We start from the raw sequence: 25,030 nt of genomic DNA on the forward strand, positions 1-25,030 counted from the left end.
TTGTACATAGGGTATAGTCAATTTAGTACCATTGCCAGGATCTTAAAGTATTTATGGCAGTCTGGTGGGTTTATTTGTCTTTAGTAATAATGGCATTGTATTTTACATGTTTCAGGTTCCTTATCTGTTGTTGTTGTTGTTGAGTGCCGTATTATCTTTTTCACAGAAGAGGTAGGCATTTGTATTGGGCATGGAATACCATCTAATGTTACTGCAGTCTGATACTGCTCTTTCTGGCTTCTGCAGCTACTTCCTTTTTGGACACATCTATTTTCTTTGAGGCACATAGGTGGGGCAATAACAGGAATCTTATATTGTATCTTCAATATACAGTATCTCAATGCAGGTGAAAATACAGCTTGATTTTTAACATCTTTTGCTCTTTCGTTTGACTAGGAGAAAAGAAATGGGTCGCTCCAATTCTAGATCACATTCTTCAAGATCAAAGTCTAGATCACAGTCTAGTTCTCGATCACGATCAAGATCACATTCTAGGAAGAAGAGATACAGGTGAATTAACATGCTTATAATTGTCTTAATGATACTCATTGTTGTTGTTGTTATGTGCCATCGAGTTGTTTCCGACCCATGGCCACCCCAATGATACTCATACTAGTTAATAATTACTGAGTGCCTACTCTGGTAGTGTAGTGGTTACAAATCGGGCTGCAAGCAGCAAGGTCAGCAGTTCAAAATTACTAGCGGTTCCACGGGAGAAAGATGAGGCAGTCTGCTCCCGTAAAGATTTACAGCTTCGGAAACCCTGTGTAGGGTTGCTATGAGTCGGAACCGACTCCACGGTACCTAACAACAACAACAAACTCTGTACAGATACAGTGCTAATCCCACAATTTATTATTCTCAAAGAACCCTATGAAATGGATTTATTATCTTCATTTTAGAATTAGAGAAATTGGGAATTGCCCAAGTTGCATTTTATTATACTGTGCTAATACATGGTGTGAAATTGTGCAGGACTTTTAGATCGACCTTCGTTTCCAGAGAGTTTCCACTTAACACCAAACGGCTACCATTAGTCTGTCTGTCGTACTCTTGTGGCTTGTGAGTTGTTATGATTCTGAAAGCTATGCTACCACTATTTTTAAATACCAGCAGGGTCACCCATGGTGGACAAGTTTCCGATGAGTTTCCAGACAACGACAGGCTAGGAAGAAAGAGTGACAAACTACTTCCGAATATTTAGTCAATGAAAACCTTTTGAATAGCAGAGAAACATTGTCAGATACAGTGCCGGAAAATGAGCCCTTCAAGTTGGAAGGCACTCAAAATGCGACTGGGGAAGAGCTGCCTCCTCAAAGTAGAGTAGACCATGATAAACCTCATAGGAGAAGAGTCCATGGGACCTTCATTTGCTGGTGGGGCGCAGCTCAAAATGAAGAGAAATAGCTGTAAACATCCATTGAAAATCGGAACATGGAACATACGAAATATGAATCTGGGAAAATGGGAAGTTGTCAAAAACGAAATGGAACACATAAACATCGATATCTTAGGCAATAGTGAGCTGAAATGGAATGGTATTGGCCATTTTGAATCTGACAACCACATGGTTTACTATGCTGGGAATGAAAAATTGAAGAGGAATGGTGTTGCATTCATCGTCAAAAAGAACATACCCAGATCAGTCAAAAGGTACAACACGGTCTGTGATAGGATAATATGCATGCACCTACAGAGAAGCCCAGTTAATAACCACTATTATTCAAATTTACACACCAACCACTAAAGTTAGTGAGGATGAAATAGAAGAATTCTACCAACTTCTTCAATCTGAAATTGATCAAACATGCAATCAAGATTTATTGATCATTACTGGTGATTGGAATACAAAGGTTGGGAACAAAGAAGGATCAATAGTTGGAAAGTATGGCCTTGGTGATAGAGTAAATTTTTTTAATTTTAAAATGAACATAACTTAGTGCATCAAGTAGATGCACATACATAACATAGTGTCTGCATATGTATACTGTGTTTGATAATGTGTCCTTTTATTAGATTGAATTTTTCTCTCCCTATTATACCTTCACCTAAAGACCTTTACTTTCAGTATGTTTTACTGTTGAAGGAGACTTTTTTCCATTGGAAATGATAACTTTTTTGTTTGAATGAGTATTTTGTTGTGCTTTTAGCTTTTATAATTTACCTTCATGTTGTACTCAGCTAAAAGCGTTTAGAATAGTAGGATGGACGTTTATTTGTCTTGCATTGATATTTATTTCATTTTTAGTTCTAGGTCTCGTTCCAGGACATATTCAAGATCTCGTAGTAGAGATCGTATTTATTCTAGAGATTATCGTCGAGATTACAGAAACAATAGAGGAATGAGAAGACCTTATGGGTACAGAGGAAGGGGTAGAGGATATTATCAAGGAGGAGGAGGTAGATATCATCGTGGCGGTTACAGACCTGTCTGGAATCGAAGACACTCCAGGAGTCCTAGACGAGGCCGGTCACGTTCTAGAAGTCCAAAAAGAAGATCTGTTTCTTCTCAGAGATCCCGAAGCAGATCTCGCCGGTCATACAGATCCTCTAGGTCTCCAAGATCATCATCATCTCGTTCATCGTCTCCATATAGCAAATCACCTGTCTCTAAAAGACGAGGGTCTCAGGAAAAACAAACCAAAAAATCTGAAGGGGAACCCCAAGAAGAGAGTCCTTTGAAAAGCAAATCACAGGAGGAGCCGAAAGATACTTTTGAACATGATCCATCTGAATCTATTGATGAGTTTAATAAGTCAGCCACATCTGGTGATATTTGGCCTGGTCTTTCAGCTTATGATAATAGTCCCAGGTCGCCCCATAGTCCCTCACCGATTGCCACACCACCCAGTCAGAGTTCATCTTGCTCTGATGCCCCTATGCTTAGTACAGTCCACTCTGCAAAAAACACCCCTTCTCAGCATTCACATTCCATTCAGCACAGTCCTGAAAGATCTGGGTCTGGTTCTGTTGGAAATGGGTCTAGTCGATATAGTCCTTCTCAAAATAGTCCAATACATCACATCCCTTCTCGAAGAAGCCCTGCAAAGACAATCACACCACAGAATGCTCCAAGAGATGAGCCTAGGGGACGTTCCTCATTTTATCCTGAGAGTGGAGATCAGGAAACTACAAAGAGCGGAAAGTTTTTAAAAAGGTAAGAGCTAAAGTAGAGAGTTCAGATTATATTAATCTCTTTGCTAATTTAATTTTATTTTAAATTTATAAGTTTGTAAGTTTGATTTTGATACTCATTTAATTAGTGGATTTTGCTCATGACCCCTTTTTATGTGGTAATTCAAGTTTGTGTTTAAAATGTTAAAGAGTATTGAGAGCTTATTTTGTTTTCTCAATACCTCCGGAATGTGATTTACACGAATAATACGTTTATATTTTTTAATTATTTGTGTGGTATTATAAATAGCCCAGCTATCAATTTTGATAAATTCTGCCTGATGATGAGAAAGATGTTACGTTTAGATCTCAAATGTTGATTAAATTTACTGAAAATTGGTTGTTAATGTAGTTATGATTAACTTGTAAGTGAGGAAGCAGCAAACTTGATGCTGTACTAACTAGAATTATTTTTATCATTGAACTAATAATTTCTATTTAGTATTGTCAGAAATAATTTTTCTGATCCAAAGTGTATGTGAACTACTATGTGAATCAGATAGCATTAAATACTTAACAGTTCTTATTAGATTGATTTCCATTGTATAAATGCTGTGTGTATTAAAGTGAAATTCTAGGCAAATTAAGAGAAAAATTCTAATAAGATAACTAAATTTCTTGTTGTTCTTAACCTCAAAAATTAAACTTGGGCTGTGTTATTAGTTGTAGGGCCGTAGAAATTTTGGTTTGTTAGTGTAGAACCATGGTTACAAAAATATTTTTGAGGATGGCTTGCTTTTTAAATCAGGAAGCCTAAAATGCATATTTTAGGTTTTAAGTCAGTACAAAGTGTTATCTGTATGCTTGTGATGATTTTTAAATGTATGATCTGATAAAGCATTTTTCAGTAGGAGTTTTTTCTTTTTATTACTGGTCCTGTGATGTTGGACAACAAAATTAAACTTGCAGGTCATCTACAGTGAATGCAATCCAGAGTTACCACCCTCTTCTTTGCTTATTATTCACAGGTTCACAGATGAAGAGTCTAGAGTATTCCTGCTTGATAGGGGTAATACCAGGGATAAAGAGGCTCCCAAGGAGAAAGGATCAGAAAAAGGGAGGGCAGAGGGAGAATGGGAAGATCAGGAAGCTCTAGATTACTTCAGTGATAAAGAGTCTGGAAAACAAAAGTTTAATGATTCAGAAGGGGATGACACAGAGGAGACAGAGGACTATAGACAGTTCAGAAAGTCAGTCCTTGCAGATCAGGGTAAAAGTTTTGCTACTACATCTCACCGGAATGCTGAGGAGGAAGGACCCAAGTACAAGTCTAAAGTTTCACTAAAAGGCAATAGAGAAAGTGATGGATTTAGAGAAGAAAAAAATTATAAACTAAAAGAGACTGGATACATAGTGGAAAGGTCTAGCACTACAAAAGATAAGCACAAGGAAGACGACAAAAGTTCTGAGAGAATAACAGTAAAGAAAGAAGCTCAATCACCTGAGCAGGTAAAGTCTGAAAAGCTCAAAGACCTCTTTGATTACAGTCCCCCTCTACACAAGAATCTGGATGCCCGAGAAAAGTCTACCTTCAGAGAGGAGAGCCCACTTAGGATCAAAATGATAGCCAGTGATTCTCATCGTCCTGAAGTCAAACTCAAAATGGCACCTGTTCCACTTGATGATTCTAACAGGTAATTCCACATTGATACCTGTAATTTGTGGGTTGTTAGTTAATATTCCAGTTATGTTATTCTTTGAACATACTTAATTTGAATGTTGAAACCAATAGTATGTTTTGTTTGCGTGTGTGTGTTATCGATGTTTCAGACCTGCCTCCTTGACTAAAGACAGACTACTTGCTAGTACACTTGTCCATTCTGTCAAGAAGGAGCAAGAATTCCGATCCATCTTTGACCACATTAAGTTGCCACAGGCCAGCAAAAGCACTTCAGAGTCATTTATTCAACATATTGTGTCCTTGGTTCATCATGTTAAAGGTACGTTTAGTATTGTGAATGGAATTTCTCCTGAAAATTAAAAAAGACTAGGAAAAGTAATTATTGTGTTTAGTAATTAATGCATCTAAGGAGTAGCTGATGTACAATCAAGACCATTTACATTTTGGAAAAAAATAATTTCCTGAAAGACACGAGGCTTCACATTGAGACTCATAAAGGTATTTTATACAAGATGACTGAAACACTCAAGTTAAACACACCTTTAAAGGCTACATTATGATACAGCATGATGTGAATTTGTTAATGCTAAAAGTCATTTTGAAGTGTGTACCTAATTTATTTGAAGTACAGAATGCTTATAGTTTACCTTTTATTGCGTGCCACTGACTTGTGATAGTACATTCTTGGCCTAGATTTAAATCATAGTGAGCCAGTGTTGTTACTATTACTTAATTTTCAACTTTAAAAGAAACCTGAAACTAATGGAATGCCAGTATTAATCTCCCAACTTGTTTTTGTGCTTACTAATTTTTTTTTTTTTTTTTGAATGGTCAATAAACCAGAAAAACATTATTGGTGTTTTTAGAGGGAGCAAAGGGTCAAGAAATTAAAAAGTATGTTTAATAGAGATTAGATGACCTGTGATTGGTTAGGCTGTAATTTAACTTTTAATAGTCCTTCATATTTCTTCAGAGCCTAAAGATAAGCATGTTCATTTCAACTAAAGTAATGATTTTTATATTTTATTCTAGATTCAAAGTTACTAATAATTTTCAAGGATTTTGCAGCATGACATTTCAGGCAATTATATTGGTCAAGTTTTTAAAGTTTCTTTGCCTTTAGTTATTTTACTTTTGTGTTCAAAAGGTTACAGAACAGCTTACTGTGAAATAGGTTCTTTTCCAGGAACCTCAGTGGCTCTTTGGTCGTAAATAACCTTTTTTTTCCTTTCAAGTTTTTTTTTTTTTTTTGACACTAAAAGTCATATAAAAAGTTGAAACTTGTCACTAACAATTCTTTACACATTTGATATCTCCAATACAATGATTAGATAATAAATTTTTGGCTGTAAATATTTAAACATGGGAACATGAGAGATTATATTTGACTAGTAACTAGGTTTGAAAACCAGTTTGTGACCCTATTACTATGGTACATGACATATAAAACATTAACATTTTTTCTTTTTTCACCTTTTTTTGACCTGTCTCCATATTTTATGATTTGTTGCTGAATTTTGAGGTCACATTTTGATAAGATTTTTTCTTTTTTCTTTTTTTTAAAGAACTGTAGTTATGCTTCATTATTCATATTGTGCAACCAATCTGAACAGCTCTTAAGTTATATAGAGCTGAAAATGCCCAGTGATGTTTTCTTTTTCATTATAACTAGGTCCTGGAATATGTTTTGAAATGGCAAAATCCATGTTTCAAAGTAAAATAGCTGTTGAAAGATACAGGCAAAGTTGAATCTTCTGTCTTCCTGGCAAAAATGGCATAAAAACTGAGTTGCTAGCTCAAATTCCTGGGTTTCATGGAATTATGATTGAGGCACTACCCTTGTAGTGGCCATTACAAGTTTTAATGATTGGTTATGAGACATTTGCTGGATATTGGGCGGTAAGTTGACACAGATGTATGTTGACCTGTTAAGCAGATAGTTTGCTTCATAGCGTAACATTTCATAGCTCACGACTTTATATGTCTTTCTATTTTACATTTACAGCATATCTCTAGAACTGGTTTAAAAACTAATTGGTATTGATATTACTAATTTAAAATTTTGCTTGAAGGGCAAGACAACAGTATCAAATGTGCTGTCAGGTTTGCCAAGATGCCAGATATTTTGGAATAATTGAATGCTAGCTGACTCTAAAGTAATATTTTTCTGTTTGAAATATTTTTCTGTTTGAAATGGAAGTATTCAGGTTCTTAAGTCCATTTTATCAACAGCATTTTTGAAATAATTTTATTAGTTTACTAATACCAGACTTAAAGCTATTTCGGTATTTTTTTTTTGGTTTTTGTAAATTACTACTTGAAGTAACTTCAGTGGCTCATATTGGCAAGAAGATGTAAGGAAATCCACATGTTCGAGTTCCTTTTTGTTCTGATTGAGGAAGTGCAGTGACATGGATTATATACTCTGGATTAACCAATTATGCTTGGGTTGTATGTGGTATTGACAGCAGTCTGTGAGGATCTTTGCAGTGGGCTCTGTATGTTACTATCTGTTGAAGTACAAGGAGTTGAAGTGGGTAGGAGTTCTTTGCTACACTTGATGGATTCTCTTCTACTAGATTTCTTCAGTATTTTTATTTCCTTTTCACCTGTCACAAGTAAAATTTCTTTTAAGGTAAAGGTAACTAATTAAGCAGTATTTCTCCTAAATCAACAGAGCAGTACTTCAAATCTGCTGCAGTGACCCTAAACGACAGGTTCACTTCGTATCAGAAAGCCACTGAAGAGCATGGTACCCGGCAAAAGAGCCCTGAAATACACAGGTATGTATGCTGTTGAAATGGCATATAGAAATGCTTTGCTAGGAAGACTCTATTTGAATAAGATTATATTGAAGTATGCTGTCAAATCATGATAATAATGACCCTTGGTTTTAGTCCTGATTTATGTGTTGAATAAATATTTCCAGACTTAAAATTTATAATCTCTGTTTCTTCTTAATTTTCAGGTAACTTGGTTTAAACTGGATGCTAGAACTTAAAAAAAAATTCATGTCTCTCCACTGAAATTAGATAGTTGTCAATTCTTTTTTAGAGTAGGGGTGATGTCAAGGGGTAAATAAATGTCTATAGTTATGCTTAAGTTTACTTGTGGAAGATTTGCTTGAAAAAGACAAATGTTCTGTTTAGTTAGAGGAACATGAATGAATGTTAATATCAGACAACTTAAAAAAACAAACAAACTAGTTTTTCCATATAAAACAGATACTAATGCCCACTTTCCAGGGTATTCATGACAACTCTTAATTATGAAGTATCTAACTCAGTTATTGATACATAGATAATGTAATGTGGTTTTTATTAAAAAGATATGGAAAGTTGCCCCTGATACTAACAAGGGAAGGCACAAAAAAAGAAAGTGCACTGTAAATAAAAATATTGAAGACTATCTCAGAGCAAATATTCCAGTGCCGTAAATGCTTACTGGGGATGTTTTATAATGGCATGCTGATTGAATTCTGCATGGTAAAATATTTTGAAATTATTAAACAGTTCTGCCATTTTCAACAGCTAGATTTTATATATAGATATAAGTAATTATCTGGTTGAAGCATTTTCATTTTTAATTGACATGCCTTTTTTCTTAATTGATTATTAAGAATTAGGCTGATTGTTCTGATATGCTAATTAGTCAATTGAATGGGAAATAACTACCTCTAGTATCTCTTATCGACTCAACTGCACTGAACAACAACAAGTATCTCTTTGGAGTTCTGGTCTGGCATTGTGGTTAATGCGCTAAACTGCATGGTCAGTTTGAGCTGCAAGGTCAGCAGTTCAAATCCACCAGCCGCTCCTTGGAAACTATGCAGAGTCCCTGTGAGTCGGAATTGACTCGAAGGAACTTAACAACTACAACAGATACTTCTTTAACAAAAATAATGATAATAATGAGAATTTTCAGAACCAGTAGAATCAATGTGACCACAGATAACTTTATTTTACATTAAGGAGAATTGACATCTCTCCAAGTGCCCTGAGGAAGCATACCCGTTTAGCAGGGGAAGAGAGAGTTTTTAAAGAAGAAAACCCAAAGGTATGGTTTTGAGTGTACTTTTTTCCATCCATGTTAAGTTCAGCTTGATTAATGATGTACCAATTATAGATAGGTTTAACAAATCGAACTATCTACAGATACCTTATATTCTTGTGTATATGTGTATTAGTCTACAAGCACAATTCCTAGAAGAAATTAACACTTCACTTATTATCTAAGTTAAACTAAGTGTTTTTTGAAAATGCTAGTGAAATGAAGAACTCAGTCTTAATGAAAGGGTTAAGAACCAATAGGTAGACAAAGCAAGGATGTAAATTATATTGGGGTTCCTATAAAATTTGAGCGGCAGTAGGACAAGCTAGAATAAATCCTAATTGATTTGAAGTGTGTTAAAATTAGTAATTTTAGATTTTTCACAGAGATAACAAATAATCCCCATGGTACTGGGCATTTGTAGTCTTGACTGATTTACAAATGAGCATTTGTAAATTTTTTGTCCTTCATTGGAGGATATGTGTGGATTACGGGAAGAAATGTTTGAATAGAGACTCAAAGTTGAGGGAAAAGGGGCTTGGGAGAATGCAATTCATTGGTGTGAAGAAGGGGTGTCTGATATACTCATTTAATTTAAAAAATACCCACTCCTCACTTAGTGACATGGTTTAGAGTCCAAAGCCCAGGTCAAGTGAAAATTAGTGTTAGGTGAAAATACAGTATGACCACATCCAATCATAAAAATTAAAGGACGAGCACATCATTATAACTGCCAAACTGCTAAGAATCATGGTCAGGTCAAGTTGACACATAAATCTTAACCATCACAGCCAGTGTTAACTGGTCACACACCTCAGTTCATTGCAAGTACAGCATAGAGCTTTTTACTACTGCAGGTGTGTAATGTTGAGTAACAAGATTGTTGATGAGTGAGGAGTAAGTGTAAGAGATTTTCTAGGTAGACTATTATGGAAGGAAGAAGATTGAAAGGGAGCAACTGTCTGTTGCATTATAAAGACGAGAAGACTGGGAAGAACTGCTTGGTTACTATTCTAGACATCACTTGGTGGTTGGTTGTGTGCTGTTGAGTCAGCTCTGACTCCTGATGACCCTAAATAGGGTTTCCAAGGGATGGCTGGTGAGTTTGAACCACCATCCTTGAAGTTCAAACTGACCTTGTGGTCCAGTACTTATCGTACAGTGCCATACCAGAACTCTAGACATCACGTAATACTTTTTATATGATTGGGGAAATAATTAAGATTTTGAATCTTGATTTTCTTTTTAGAACGAAGAGAATAAAACTTGTTTTGCGCAGGTGTTTAGTTACTGGAATGTTACGTAAAACAATTGACATTTTTCTAAATAAGAAAGCTGTTAACTAATACATAAGTTGTTTAACAAAGCATACTATTAGTATGGACATATACAAAGAAGATGGTTTCTTTGCATGGTCATACTGATACTTGAAATGCATTGAGATAAATGCTCTTTATTTTCCGCCTTTTCTTTTATTATTTAGGATTGAATGTTGATTAATTTTTGTTTCTTCCAAAATTTAGTCTGTCCTTGTGCTTAAAAACAGTTTCTTGCTCCTCCTCTTGCTATTCAGACCATATTTTCAGCTGGAGGAGAGAGGATAGTGATAACTGATAATTGAATGAGAGAATATTATGACCTTGTTTTTACCAAATTTATCTTTCTGTCTGAATGATTACGATGTATGTGTTAATATATAATTAATCTATATATAGTTTGCCTTTTGTAAAATATTTTCTCTTAAATCTTGTTAGTGTGGGCTTGGTAATACTATGTGACTAGGAAGTTTTTTGCTCTTGATTAGATTTTTTTTTTCCTTGATTACTCTGGGAGGAAAATAGATGCATTGATATCATTTGAATATATATTTTTTTCAGATCTTGGATGCTTATGAATATTACACCTACACTTCCCAGAGTAAATGCTTCTTACTGTTGATACTAGCAAGGATGTCCACATTGCTTAGCATCTTACTGATGTGTAATTTCTCTTCATTCCTAGATGCCTCTTTCCATCTTCCTAAATTATATAGTATTTGAAAAAGCAATGGAACAAGAAGGAGGTGAATTGTGACCCAGTTAAACTAATATGCGTTGCAATACCTGACTTGAGAAAGGGCAGTATATGGCCCAAGATACTGAGTACAGGATTGGGAATAATACCTTTCTGGCTTTGTTTCTATCCCTATTCAAACTTAATTGGTTTCATGAATTATATTCCACTTGCATGTTATGGAAATTACAGAGTACTTACTTTTGAAGTGTCTTGTTGGGTTGTTCAATTTATTTGGAAAGAGATTGATAATCATGAAGTTTAAGTAATGAGAATCATTGTTACTTTAGGGCCCTTATTAATAGAAAGATTGTACCTCAACTTCAGATTATAACCTCTACCATTGTCCAGCTATTTATAATTTAAAATTTAAAAAATAGTATTTTGGAAGGAGGAGGGGATGATGATTAATGAGGATTATTGGGATGCAAATTTATTTGTAATTAACTGTAAAAGAATGGTTGCGGATTATTGTGAACAAAACCTTATAAAATTCTCAAGATAGCTTATATAATTTTCCCAGTCTTACTTGTATTACACAGATGTTTAGTTAAAAACTCAAGTACATATTTTAACAAAACTTACAGAAATAGTCTATTGTGATCCATTCTTTTCTGATATTAAAATATCAGTTTAGAAACTGGCATAAAATTTGACTGTGTGCTTTTTCTACTTCTCTCCTGAAATCTGTGTTTTGCATCTGTCTTTTATAGGGAGATAAAAAACTAAGGTGTGATTCTGCTGATCTTCGGCATGACATTGACCGTCGTAGAAAAGAAAGAAGTAAAGAACGAGGGGATTCCAAGGGCTCCAGGGAATCCAGTGGATCAAGAAAGCAGGAGAAAACTCCAAAAGATTACAAGGAATACAAACCTTACAAAGATGACAGGTAATTGTTACAACTGTCTGAGTTAGGTTTTAGCTTCTAATTAGCCTTTAATAATTGTCAGCTTAATTGCTTTCAATTTTGACTGTGTAATCGAATGTTTAAATTTAAACAATTAAAATTATTTGTTTTACAGCAAAAATGTATTTGTCTTTTACACGGCTAATGGTGGATGAGGACAAAAACTTTGGAATAGCAAGCTAACACTGAAAAAAAAAATGACAAATTAATGTGTCCTATTATCCAGGCTACATCAGGAGGTTGGACTTCAATGCAGTGCATTTCTAGAAACAGTTTGTGTAAGAACTTTGGTTCGTTATGCTTGATTCCGCACTTTTTCAACTCATAACACCCAGAGTACAAGAATTTTAAACATACCTAGTGGTTTAACATGAGAGATGGGGGGAGGAAGGAGTAGTTTGTCTGAAATAGCAATGTGTGTTAGTCTTTCGAAGTAATGTTTCCATGGATACTGTTAGCAGTGGTAAGAGTTACTGCAGGTATGATCTTTTTGGGTGTTGTGTTAGAATCATGTAAATTTGATCATCGTAGAGCGAAATAAATAGTAGGAATACAAATATTGTAGATAATTACTCTTCTTGCTATTCATTAGGTAAATGGTGGATTTCACTTGTTGTTTGTTTATGACTGGTATTTGTAATGTCATACGCATTTTATTTCTATAACGGTGTTACGGCCAAACCATACCAGCTGTTCTCGCCCAGGGTGTACAAAAACTGCACAGTCATTTTGCACTTGGCCTTGAGAACATTCTTACTGTTTCCTATTCTTCTTTCCCTTTCTTTAAAACAACAAATTAAATAATATCTAAACTTATAAATATTGAAGAACTGAACCTTATTCTTGTAGTTTATAGACTGCTAGTTTTCTTACTGGCAGGCCATACTATATTCTTCAGTAATGATATAAAACAGTTATTGAAGAATGGAAACAGACTGTCAAAAGTTTAACACCCAGTTATTTTACTTATGCAATGATTTTTAATAGGGGATAGTTTGTTTTGTATTTTGTTTACTTAAAAAAAAAATGTCCCTTTTGTTGTAAGATTCAACAGGGTCTTATGGTTTTTTTAAATATCACATGGTTTTTTTAAATTCTCTTTTATTTATTTTGCAGTAAACATAAAAGTAGAGAGCAAGATCATTCTCGATCTTCATCTTCTTCGGCATCACCTTCTTCTCCCAGTTCTCGAGAAGAAAAGGAGAGTAAGAAAGAAAGAGAAGAAGAATTTAAAACTCACCATGAGCTGAAAGAATACTCGGGCTTTGCAGGAGTTAGCCGACCACGAGGAACCTTTGTAAGTTCGGAAATTGTCTTTGGTCTCTTCTTACCACTTTACCTTGTGGCATTGTACATAAGGAAAAGTGAATATACCATTTAGAGTGTCTGTTATGTGAGTCAGTACTCGTATTAAAGTGACTATTAATTTTTTTTTAAGGAGGTGATACTTGAAATATTACCTTCATAAGGAATTGCCATTTTGAGATCTGGAAACATCTCTGTAAACCAGACACTTTTTTTGATTTTGGGATTAATAACTTGTTTTTAAAACCTCCATTGAATAGTCAAGAAAAGGTGTTTCAGTGGATTAAATTAATATATTTAGTCACTTAATTTTTGAAAAGATTTTTAAACAAAAAAAACTTATGTTACAGTCTCCTGTATTATAACTATTTTCATTTTTGCCTATTTGATTTCTCAGGTCCTTGTTTATATGTGGGTATCAATCATAGACTTTTAAGTATTTTCATTTTATTCTACATAGTATGTACATTATCCACTTGTTTCCTTAAACTTGTTATACAGGTATGTATCACTTAATGTCCACAATACATTCTGACAAATAAGATGTTATGTGATTTGGAAGTTATACAAACACCATATTGAAACCTTAAAAGGGCCTGTTTCTGGTTGACCTTGTAGACATTGGTGCCGCTGCTGATGTTGCTACACAGCTGGTAGAACTGCTGGCAGAGCCAGAGAGGAGCTAGCATCAGCAGCAGTGGTGACTTAGAGGCTATGGGAGTGCAGTGAGAGGAAGAGAGGAAGGCAGGAGTCAGACTAGCCCAGCCCCATCTGCTGGTCTGCCTGTAACCAGAGCCATGTCCTGTTCCTTAGCTGCCTATATCTCACCCCATGGTTCAGTGCTTGGTTTTGAGGTCATTAAGAAATCATTAGTGGGAAATAAAGCTGATTTCTCTTTTAAAAAAAAAAAACCTTTATGGGACCACAGATGTATAAGCAATTGGACATTGTCTGGGAAGGCATTAAGCGACACATACCTGTTATTAATAAGGGCTTCATAGTTTATATTTTCTTGCTTATTTTATTTCTACATAAAATTCCTGTTTTGGGGAATGGATGTTGTTGTTGTGTGCTGTCAAGTCGGTTCTGACTCACAGTGACCCTATAGGTTTTCTGAAAGTGACTGGTAGATTTGAACTTTCGACCTTGTAGTTAACCATTCTAGTGCATGTGTCTTATAGCGCCATACCAGGGATCCTTTTGTTAGGTGCTATCAGGTTGGTATCAGTTCATATCAACCTTATGTACAACAGAATGAAACTGTCTAGTCTTTGGCCATCCTCACAATTGTCATGTTTGAGCCCATTGTTGAAGCCACTGTACCAGTCCATCTTGTTGGGGGAGGGGGGGAGCGGGGTAGTCTTCCTGTTTTTCACTGACCCTCTACTTTGCATGATGTCCATCTACTAAGCATGGTGTCCTTTTCTAGGGACTGATCCCTACGGATAATATGTCTAAAGGGGATTGATATATAGTCCGTTAATTAGGTAACTTGGGAAAGAGAAGATGTTTGCTTTTTATGTTGATAGGTATGGTTGAAAACTTAAGGCTCCTTTGGTAATTCAGAGGAGTTAAATAATAGATAACTCTTGGTTTGGTTAATAAAGGGGAGAACTTGATGATTTAAAATTATTAGTTGAGGCCATGAAAATTAGCATTCTAAAATCTTGAGTGCATTTTTTTTTTTTACCTATACAACTTTCAGTTGTTGTTAAGTGCCGTCGAGTCGGTTCTGACCCATAGCGACCCTGTACCGGGTCTCCGAGGGTGTAAATCTTTACGGGAGTAGAAAGCCTAGTAGGCAGAAATTTTTTGCATATGGTATGAAATTGCCATCCTTTACCATACTTGCTGACTATGAAATTAACTTAGGGAAGACAGTAGGGAATATGTGTTTTGTTACTGCAGTAAAATTATAGTTTGCATGTAACTAAAAACCTTTTGATTGCATTACTAAACAGCTTTGTTAATGTTAATCAGTTTCGAATTAGAGGCAGAGGAAGAGCCAGAGGAGTTTTTGCTGGGACAAATACTGGTCCAAACAACTCAAATACTACTTTTCAAAAGAGACCGAAGGAAGAGGAATGGGATCCAGAATATACCCCAAAGAGCAAGAAGTACTTCTTGGTGGGTGTTAGAAATCTGTTTATTTGGTTTGCATTAATTTAAAAAGCATACTGGATGAATCCATTGAGTACAGATATCCACCACTGTGAGAAGATTTCACCATAATTTAGAAAACCTTTTTAAAAATTTCATCACCCAGGTGATTTGTAGTTTTAAAAATGTTGGTCCCCTTTAGCTCTGTTTTATCACATGTAGGCTAATCAGAATCTACCTGATATTCAGAGAAATTCTATTGTAGTTGTAGATTATAATAGGTGTGCTTTTATGCTTGTTTTATAACTGTCTATAAGACAGTGACAGTGATTAAGATTTACCTTCCATCATTATAGCGCTTTGTTTAAATAAAAAAACGGAAATTCCTTTCACAATACTTGTAATTAAGGATCTTGGGGAGCTTGGCAACTTTCATTGGAGTGGAAGGAAGATGAAAAATCACTTACTGGAAAAGTTACTAGGTATACTTTCTTGTGATGTAGACACTTTCCCCTGTGAAGTAGTTTTCCAAGGAATGAAGCTTAGAAGTGGTGGGTCACGTAGTCAAGGGTTGAAGTGTTTTTCAGTTGGCATGGGGAAGAGGGTCATGTATTATCAAGGCAGACTAAAGATCCACCACCATTACCAGAAACATTCATTTATGTCTTAGCTATTTAGCGAAGTCATGTTTCAGACACACTGTTAGGTGGAAGCAAGGAAGAAAATGTTACTGGATTTACAGAATTGTGTTTTCAGCTTTTCATGAATTATAGTTGAATAAATCTAAATTTGCATGGCATATGTGCTAAATTAATTAGAAGGATACCTCTCTCATTTGGAAAATGGGCAATATGTTGTTAGGTACTGTTGAGTTGATCTGATCTCGACTCACACTGACCTGTATATAGGGTTTCTGAGGAGTGGCTGGTGGGTTTGAACTAAACTGACGTTTTGGTCTAATGCTTATCCTACAGTGCCATACCAGGACTCCGTAAGTTCATTAGAAAAGTACATCTCTCTTGCTTGGAAAATCGGCCACATACTTTCTCAAAAGTTAGTTTATGGTTGCCTCTTTATTTGGTTGTTAAATTTAATGACAAAAAAGTCTGAAAAAAAAATTCTTAAATTGTAGTATGAATGGTGTTTGTTCACTGTATGTTTCTCTTGGAGAAATTTAATACTTGTTTGAGTCCCTTGAGTTGACAACCTGGAAAATTAGATTAATAAGAAACTGTTATTTGTTAGGTACTAATGTACTCAAGATGGAAAGACAAATATGAAATGATTTAAAATTCTTCACTTACTAGTTTGGGGTAAAAGCATTATAAATACATAATGGTGGCTTTGCAAATGAGAGGAGTGAGTGGTTAAGAAAGGTTTCCTAGAGGAATTTGGCTTTGACTTTTGAGCTTAAAATACTATCTCTCGTATCAGCAGGAGTGAATCAAGCTGGTATAGAGAGAACTTTGGTAGTTCTTAGATTGCTAGATGGCTTGTGTAAATTTAGGGAAATTAAGCAAAGGCTAAAAAGACATGGAGGAGCCTGGTTGTGAAAGACCATGAACTTTATTTGGGTTTTAAGTAGAGAACATGAGATTTGAGAGATAATGAGTGACTGAACTGGATTTTATGAAAAGATAAAGTAGCATTTATGATGATTTATTTAGGGATCAACTAATTGGGAGTGCTGTGCTGTAGAATCGGTTGCAACTCATAGGAACCCTGCATAGGGTTTCTGAGACTGTGTTTACGGGGTTAGAAGGCCTCATCTTTCTCCCACGGGATGTCGGGTAGTTTTGAACTGCTGAACTTCAGGTTAGCAGCCTAACTCATAACCAATATGCTACCAGAACTCCTTAGTTGGTAGCCAGAGGGAAAGATTTATCTGAGCTAGGGAATATGGAGGTTTCCGATGAGAATATAAAGTACCTAAGCAAAATCAAGCGGGAGAACTCTAATGGACAGTTTATTTAAAGTATATCTAGAGAGGGAAAACCTCTTAGAGCCATCATGCTAGGGACGCAGTTAAAACCATAAAGTGGGACAAGGTGTAGGTGATGGTAAAATTGTCAAGCCTGCAGACCAAGTGTGAAAGGTCAAAAGTTACGAAAGGTGAGCACATAGGTAGCAATGAATTGCTCACTTGTTAAATGTTGTTGAGTTGATTCCCACTCATAGTGACACTGTAGAGGGTTTCTGAGGTGTGGCTGGAGGGTTTGAACCAGTAACCAGTGTTTACCTTATAGCACCACGCTCCGAATTGTTCACTACATGTGTACAAATATTAATTAAGGCCAGATCTTTTATTTTTTTATATATAACATTTCGGAATTTGTATCATAATTTCTGCTTTAAATTGGGATGTACTCATTTAAGATTGCTGTCATCAGTAGTTTATATTTTTCAGCCACAAAAAATGCATGTTAAGAATCTGTTAAGTTGTTGTTAGTACTGTTTTGTCGAGTGCTGTCGAGTTGTTTCTGACCCACAGGGATCCTGTAGAGGATCCTGTAGAGGGTTTCCAAGGAACGGCTGGTGAGCTTGAACCACATACCTTGTGGTTCAAATGACTTTGCAGTCCAGTGCACTAGCCCACAGCACCACACCAGGACTCCTTTTAAGAATCTAGTCACAATTTAATAAATCAATTGTTAAATGCCATTGAGTCGGTCTGAATAATAGCGACCCTGCATAGGGTTTTTGATGATCAGCTGGTGGTTTTGAACCACCAATCTCGTGGTTCGCAGTCCAGTGCTGATCTTAAAGCACCTCACCAGGAGGCTGATAAATGAGTAGACAGTAACATTATTTTCTGTATTGCTGTTTTGTACTAAAAAATTTTGCTGCTCTCAATACAGTCTATAAGGAGCCCTAGTATTGTAGTGGTTACGAATCGGGCTGCTAACCTCAAATTCGGCAGTTCGAAACTACCAGCTGTTCTGCAGGAGAAAGATGAGGATTTCTATTCCTGTAAAGATTTACAGTCTCGGAAACCCTGTTCAGGGTCCTTATGAGTCGGAACCGATTCCACATTACTTAACAACAACAACATATAGTCTATAGTCTTTATCAAAACCTTGTTCACATTAATACATAGAAATATACACAAATATCATTTTGAGAAAATGAAGTTGAAAACTGTAGACCCTTCCCTAGGTTCTTTTAGAATAAAGCTAGCATGGAAAATTTGCAATGATAGACATTGTTTAATAGGTAACATTTATTGAGTACATGTTATAAGGTACCATGCTGAGTGTTATTATATGTATTGACTTAATGTTTATAAAATCTTTCTGAGTTGGGGATTTTATTCCATTTTTTATGCATGAATAAAGACACAGAGCTTGAGTGGTTTGCCCCAAGTTATGCACGAGGGCTTCAGAAAGTTTGTAGATATGAATTCTTAAACACTGTAACATCCTTTCTTCAGTACTTACTACAAAAAGTAGCATTTTATTCTTTTCTATAATGTCCCATTTCAAGCTTTGTATTTCCACAAAGACAGAATAATGTTTTCAGTAATAAGTACTCCAGGAAGTATGTTGATATTAGCTTAATTTAAAATCTGAAATGTTACAGAGGAGTCTGAGAAATTGGAGCAAGTGGGAGGGTAATGAAGTGGGCATTATGAAGAAGTAAAAAGAAGATTCAGAAGATCTTTGTTCTCGTACGGACTTCTTTACTGATACAGTTTTGGCTGTGAGTAAATACCTAACTTCTCTGGCCTTTTGTCAGGTGTTCTGGTGTGGTGCTGTGAGGTAATATGCTGGACTGCAAAGTTGGTTTGAACTTAATGGTCAGCGATACAAGCTTACCAGTTGCTCCTCGGAAACCCTATACAGGATACTATGGATGGGATTGCTATGTAGTTAATCAAAGTGACTACATCTCTGGAAAGAGAAGGTGGAAAAAAAGCTCCATATCAGCCAAAACAAGGCCAGGGCCAGATTATGGAACAGACCATCAATTACTCAAATACAAATTCAGACTGAAGCTGAAGAAAATGAAAACAAGTCCACGAAAGCCAAAATATGACCTTGAATATATCCCGCCCTGAATTTAGATATCATCTGAAGAACAGATTGGATACATTAAACGCTAAAGATGGAAGACGAGGAGAGCGGGGGATGACATCAAGAACATCATATATGAAGAAAGCAGAATGTCATTAATAAGACCAGATAGAAGGAAAACATCAAAATGGATGTCAGAAGAGACACTGAAAGTTGCTCTCCAGTTTTGAGATGCTAAAGCCAATGGAAGAAAGGAGGAGGGAGGTACAAGAGCTGAATAGAAAATTTCAAAGGTCGTTTTGAGAAAACAAAGTCAAATATTACAAGGAAATGTTCAAAGATCTGGAGTTAGAAAACTAAAAGCGAAGAACACAGAAGCATTTCTGCAGCTGAGGGAAGTGACGAAAAAATTCAAGCTTTGGCTTTCATTACTGAAGGATTCTCTGGGGCATTATTGAATGATGCAGAAAGCATCAAAAGAAGATGGAAGGAATACATTGAGTTACTGTGCCAGAAGGAAATGGTTGATGTTTAACTGTTGCAAGAGGTAGCATATGATCAAGAGCCAATGCTACTGAAGGAAGAAGTCCAAGGTACATTGAAGGAATTTGCAAAGAACAAGGCACCAGGAATTGATGGAATACAAATTAAAATCTTTCAACAAAGTGAGGCGGCAGTGGAGGCACTCACTCATTTATACCAAGAAATTTGAAACACAACTATCTATCTGCCAACTGATTAGAAGAAATCCATATTTGTACCCATTCCAACGAGAGGTGATCCAATGGAATGGGGAAATCATCAAACAATATCTTTGATATCCCGCATAAGTAAAGTTTTACTAAAGGTAATACAAAAATGGCTGCAAGCATACATTGAGAACTTCTAGAGGTTCAAGCCGGATACAGAAGAGAATGTGGCACAAGGGATATCATTGCTGACATCAGATGAATCCTGGCTGGAAGCAGAGACTACCAGAATGATGTTTACCTGTGCTTTATTGACTCTGCAAAGGCTTTTGATTGTGTGGATAATGACAAGCTATGGACAACATTGCAAAGTATGTGTATTCTGGGACACTTAAATTGTGCTCATGAGGAACCTGTACATAGACCAAGAGGCAGTTGTTCAAACAGAACACGGGACCACTGAGTGGTTTAAAATTAGGAAGATGTGTGACAGGGTTGTATTCTTTCATCATATTTATTCAGCCTGTATGCTTAGCACATAATCTAAGAAGCTGAGTTATATGAAGAATAACGTGGCATGAGAGTTGTAGGAAGACTTAACTAACCTGAGATATGCAGATGATACAACCTTGCTTGCTAAAAGTGAAGAGTACTTAAAATACTGATGAAGATCAAAGAGCACAGTCTTCGGTATAGATTGTATCTCAATGTAAAGAAAACAAAATCCTCACCACTGGACCAATGAACAACATCCGTATAAATGGAGAAAAGATTGAAGTTGTCAAAGTGAAACTTCATTTTTCTTCATCAACCGTCAACACTCATGGAAGCAGCAGCCACGAAATCAAATGATGTGATTGCATTAGGCATATCTGTTGCACAAGACCTTCTTAAAGTGTTGAAGAGCAAAGATGGCAGCTTGAACTCTTAAGGTGTGCCTCTGACCCAAGCCATGGTATTTTCAGTAACCTCATGTGCATGCATGACAGTGAATAAGGAAGACCCTAGAAAAATTGATGCTTTTGAGTTATGGTGTTGGAGGAGAAAATACCATGGGCTGCCAAAAGAACCAATAGATCTGTGTTGGAAGAGCCAGAGTGCTCCTTGGAGGCCAGGATGGCCAGACTTTGTCTCACACTTAGGACCTATTGTCAGGAGGGACCAGTTGCTGGAAAAAGGATATCATGTTTCCTAAAGTGGAGGGTCAGAGTAAAAAAGAGGAAGACCCCCCAGTGAGATGGATTGGCAAAGTGGCTGGCAGCCTTAATGGGCCGAAGCATGGCAATGATTGTGAAGTTAGCCCAGGATGAGGTAGTGTTTCGTTCTGTTGTGTTATGAGTCGATACCGACTCAATGGCACTTAACATCACAACAACTGGCTTTTTATTATCTGTGAAATGTAATTAGTAGTTGTTTATTTTAGTGAGTCTCAGATCTTGGAGGACTGCGCAGTGGCTCCATATGATACTCACTGGGTTGTGGCCCACAAGGTCTGCGGTTTGAGCCTGCCAGCAGCTCTGCACAAAGAAGACGTTTTCTGCTCACTTGAAGATTTTAAGCATCCAGAACTCTATACAGGGTTGCAATGAGTTGGAACCTACTCAATGACACTTAACAGCAACAGCAACAAATACTGAATGTAAAAATTTGAGGATTAAGAGTTAGCACATTCAGTATCAAAACTCTCATTAGGTAGCTGCTAAGGAGTACCCTCTCTGAAAAATGCATGTGCTCTCTTATCTGCAGTTTTCTCTGGCCAGTTTAAGGTGTTGAGATATGTAAAAGTAATTGCTGTTTAGCTCTAGTTTTACTTGCTATTCCTACATCTGCTTAATCAACTGGTGTGTAGTAGTCAACTGCTACGAGGGTATCTGGGACATTTGTCTGTGTGCTGGTCATAGAGGGTGAGGCATTTGGGAGGACTGTCTCTGTGGCCTTGGACAAGTTTTCTGTGCCTCATTGACTTTGTAAAATGGCAGCAGTAACAATATCCATTACACATGATTGTTGTGAGGATTATATGAGTAAATACATGTTAAAGTGCCCAGAAGTTATGATTTAAACCCTTGTCTTGTTCTACAAAACCTGTTGGCTGTTCCCATAGATCTACGAATACACATTAAAAGTAAACTTTTAAGATTTGGTAACTATGATAAGCTCTTATGCCATAGGGCAGTATGAAAACATTGTAACTGTGTAAGGACATCATTCTGAGTGATAGACTAGTTTTTATTGGGTTGGTAAAGAACTCTTTCTGCCGTATTGAAAGGTAGACTTGATAATTCCTAACTTCTTTCTTAGTCTGATGAAATCACTTCTAGCTCACAATCTATTAATTGGTTTAGTAAAAATAGATTATTAAAGATTATTAAATGCTCTGTCATATAAGTCTACTGACTATGTAATCGAGCTCTTTCAAGTTAAGGAGGGCTATCTGTATTCAATGAATATACATAAAGCTAATGTGTTTTTTAAAAGGGGTACTCATCACATAATAATTGAAAAAAAGTTTTAGTGGCTTTTGTTCAGTTGAACACTGGTACTCCCAAGTTACAAGATACTCCATTTGTACATTGTCTTGTAAAAGTGTTATTTACCTTTTCCATTTTGTGGGTTATAATCTTAAGAGTTTAAATTTAAGATTTGTTGTTGTTGTTGTATGTGCCGTGGAGTCGGTTCCAACTTATAGCGACCCTGTACAGGGTTTCTGAGGCTATAAATATTTATGGGAGCAGAAAGCCTCATCTTTCTCCCATGAACAGCTGGAAGATTCAGACTGCTGACCTTAAGGTTTGCAGTCCGATTCATAACTACTACGCTACCAGAAGGGTTATTATAACAGAAGACCTTTTACATTTAGTTTTTTATTGAGGTATAGAACGTTTGTATATAGTCATCCAACAGTCAAGCACTTCACAAATTGGCAGATTGTTTTGCTTAATGAACAATTTGTAACTTAGGGGACACATCTGTATTTGGATGAAGTTGTGTAAAATTAAGGTCTAAAATGTAGTAATCGTAATAGTTCTGGGTTGATGGAGAGTTTAGGTATTAATCCAGAGAGCATGCCATCATGTTTTGACATGCTAACCTTTCCTGCCTAGAGGACTGATGTGTGTAATATACATTGCTTAAGAATAAATCTCCATTAAGATGTAAGAATCTGCTCTACATCTGGAGTATAATTCAAGTACCACCTATTTTATTTTATCAGGTACTAATGATACTGTAATGACAGTTTTGTTAAGACTATCATGCCTTTATGACTGGGGCAATTTTGTAGGGAAAATCTCATTTTATTTCATTCCATGCAACATAACAACACATTGATTTAAGCTTAAAATTAATAATGGAAAAACAAAAGTCAGAATTTTTAACGTTTTGGATAATAATAATATATAAGGCTGCCAAATAATTGTTTGCACAGCTCTGATTGCTTTGATTACTGTGCAATAAGAAGTGATTAATATGCTCTTATTGAAAGTTCAGTTTAATTGTTGGTGTTTTAGTTTCACAGAACATTACCAGTCTCGTACCCAGTTAATACCATAGTATGATTGGGAAAATAATCATCTCCCTTTGAAAAGAGATATTTCGTTGATTGTTGTTTTTAACTTTCTGTAGCATGATGACAGAGATGATGGTGTAGATTATTGGGCCAAAAGAGGAAGAGGTCGTGGTACTTTTCAACGTGGCAGAGGGCGCTTTAACTTCAAGAAATCAGGTAGCAGTCCAAAATGGACTCATGACAAATACCAAGGGGATGGAATTGTTGAAGATGAAGAAGAGACCATGGAAAATACTGAAGAAAAGAAGGACAGACGTAAAGAAGAAAAGGTAGAAAATCTCAATTTATTAGTAATTTATAAACCAGATTTTTCTTTAATATGGGCTTTGGAGGGCAAATTAAAATAATGAAAATCATTATTATAGTTAAATTTCATTCTTTGTTAACGTTTACTTTTTTTTTGTTTTTTAGGAATAGTGAGTGAATTGGAAGTAAAAATAAAGCAGAGAACAGAACTTGCACCAACCTTTTTTTTTTTTTTTTTTTTAGGAATAGTGAGTGAATTGGAAGTAAAAATAAAGCAGAGAACAGAACTTGCACCAACCTTTTTTTTTTTTTTTAACCTGATTTTTGTTTTTAAGTAAGAATGTAAGCATTTCACTTAAATTTTAATGTTTGCAAGTAGTCAATAGATATTTTGTTTTAAGTCTTAAAATAACTTGAAAAATAGTGGACTGTATGTTGAAAATTGTATTGATATAAAATAGAAAATTGTTACGTACCATTATTTGTAACTATCAACTTAAAAAAAAAACAACTTTTTGCTGTTTTTGTTACATGCATTGTAATTCTGCTTTGTCTATAAGGTCAAGTACAGCTCTGTAAAAGTTCTGATTCTCTTCCCATCCCTGTTTGTTTATGTTTTCTTCTGAAGTAAACTTTAACTCTACATACAAATAAATCTCTGAACAGAAATTGCTTATAGAGACCACACTAATTATTTTATCTGTATACATCTATTTAATATTTTTCTTAATTTTAACACATCACATCATAGGGTGTACCACAGGAACAAGTTGTTTAATTGATGACATAAGCTTAGTTCAACACTTGAGCAAGTATTTAAGAAGGAAAAAACAAAAGCTTTGCCAATAACTAAGCAATACAAGCTATTAAAAGTTAGATTGAAAAGTTTGAGAGAATTTTTTTCTTTTTTTAAAATGAACTGAAACCAAGCAGTGACACATATATATAAACATTCTTAGGAAACTTTTTTTCCCATTCGGGTTCAAAACTCAGTATTCTCTTTTCATTCTATTTTGAAGTTTGGGTCATGGTTTTAGGTATCCGCTATTATTTGAAAGAGGAAACTGGTTTTCCAATAATAATTGTGAATGAAAATGTCATTCCTTCAAACTCCACACCCCTCCCCCGCACAAAAAGAAGAAAACTGGTTAACTTGTTGCTTTGGAGGAGGACTATCATGCAGAATAGATTGACCTGATTTCATATCTTACCTATTTGGGTTTTCAGATAACTCAAACATTAGTGTGCAGCCTAACCGGAAGAAAAGTTACTGAGATAAAACTTACTGTTCATTGATATTTTAAG

At 35.7% G+C, this 25,030-nt stretch overlaps 1 protein-coding gene across 1 annotated transcript; it reads left to right on the plus strand.

Annotated features, from left to right (window-relative positions):
- The first annotated feature begins 406 nt into the window (after positions 1–406).
- BCLAF1 (BCL2-associated transcription factor 1) lies at positions 407–23,896 on the plus strand. Its single transcript, XM_006834715.1, has 11 exons — positions 407–510; positions 2,249–3,157; positions 4,143–4,808; positions 4,945–5,114; positions 7,473–7,578; positions 8,767–8,851; positions 11,611–11,786; positions 12,921–13,101; positions 15,090–15,236; positions 23,536–23,748; positions 23,891–23,896. Exons 1-11 carry the CDS (start codon positions 407–409, stop codon positions 23,894–23,896), a joined length of 2,763 nt encoding a protein of 920 aa, XP_006834778.1.
- Positions 23,897–25,030: the final 1,134 nt, after the last annotated feature.

Source organism: Chrysochloris asiatica, unplaced genomic scaffold, assembly GCF_000296735.1.
Source record: "Chrysochloris asiatica unplaced genomic scaffold, ChrAsi1.0 scaffold00013, whole genome shotgun sequence".
Taxonomy (NCBI): domain Eukaryota; kingdom Metazoa; phylum Chordata; class Mammalia; order Afrosoricida; family Chrysochloridae; genus Chrysochloris; species Chrysochloris asiatica.

Excerpts from the sequence above, each read along its gene's own strand:
- BCLAF1 (XM_006834715.1), top strand. The coding sequence starts at position 407 with ATGGGTCGCTCCAATTCTAGATCACATTCTTCAAGATCAAAGTCTAGA. Across the intron at positions 3,158-4,142 it reads AGCGGAAAGTTTTTAAAAAG|GTTCACAGATGAAGAGTCTA; the intron begins GTAAGAGCTAAA and ends TATTATTCACAG. Across the intron at positions 5,115-7,472 it reads CTTGGTTCATCATGTTAAAG|AGCAGTACTTCAAATCTGCT; the intron begins GTACGTTTAGTA and ends CTAAATCAACAG.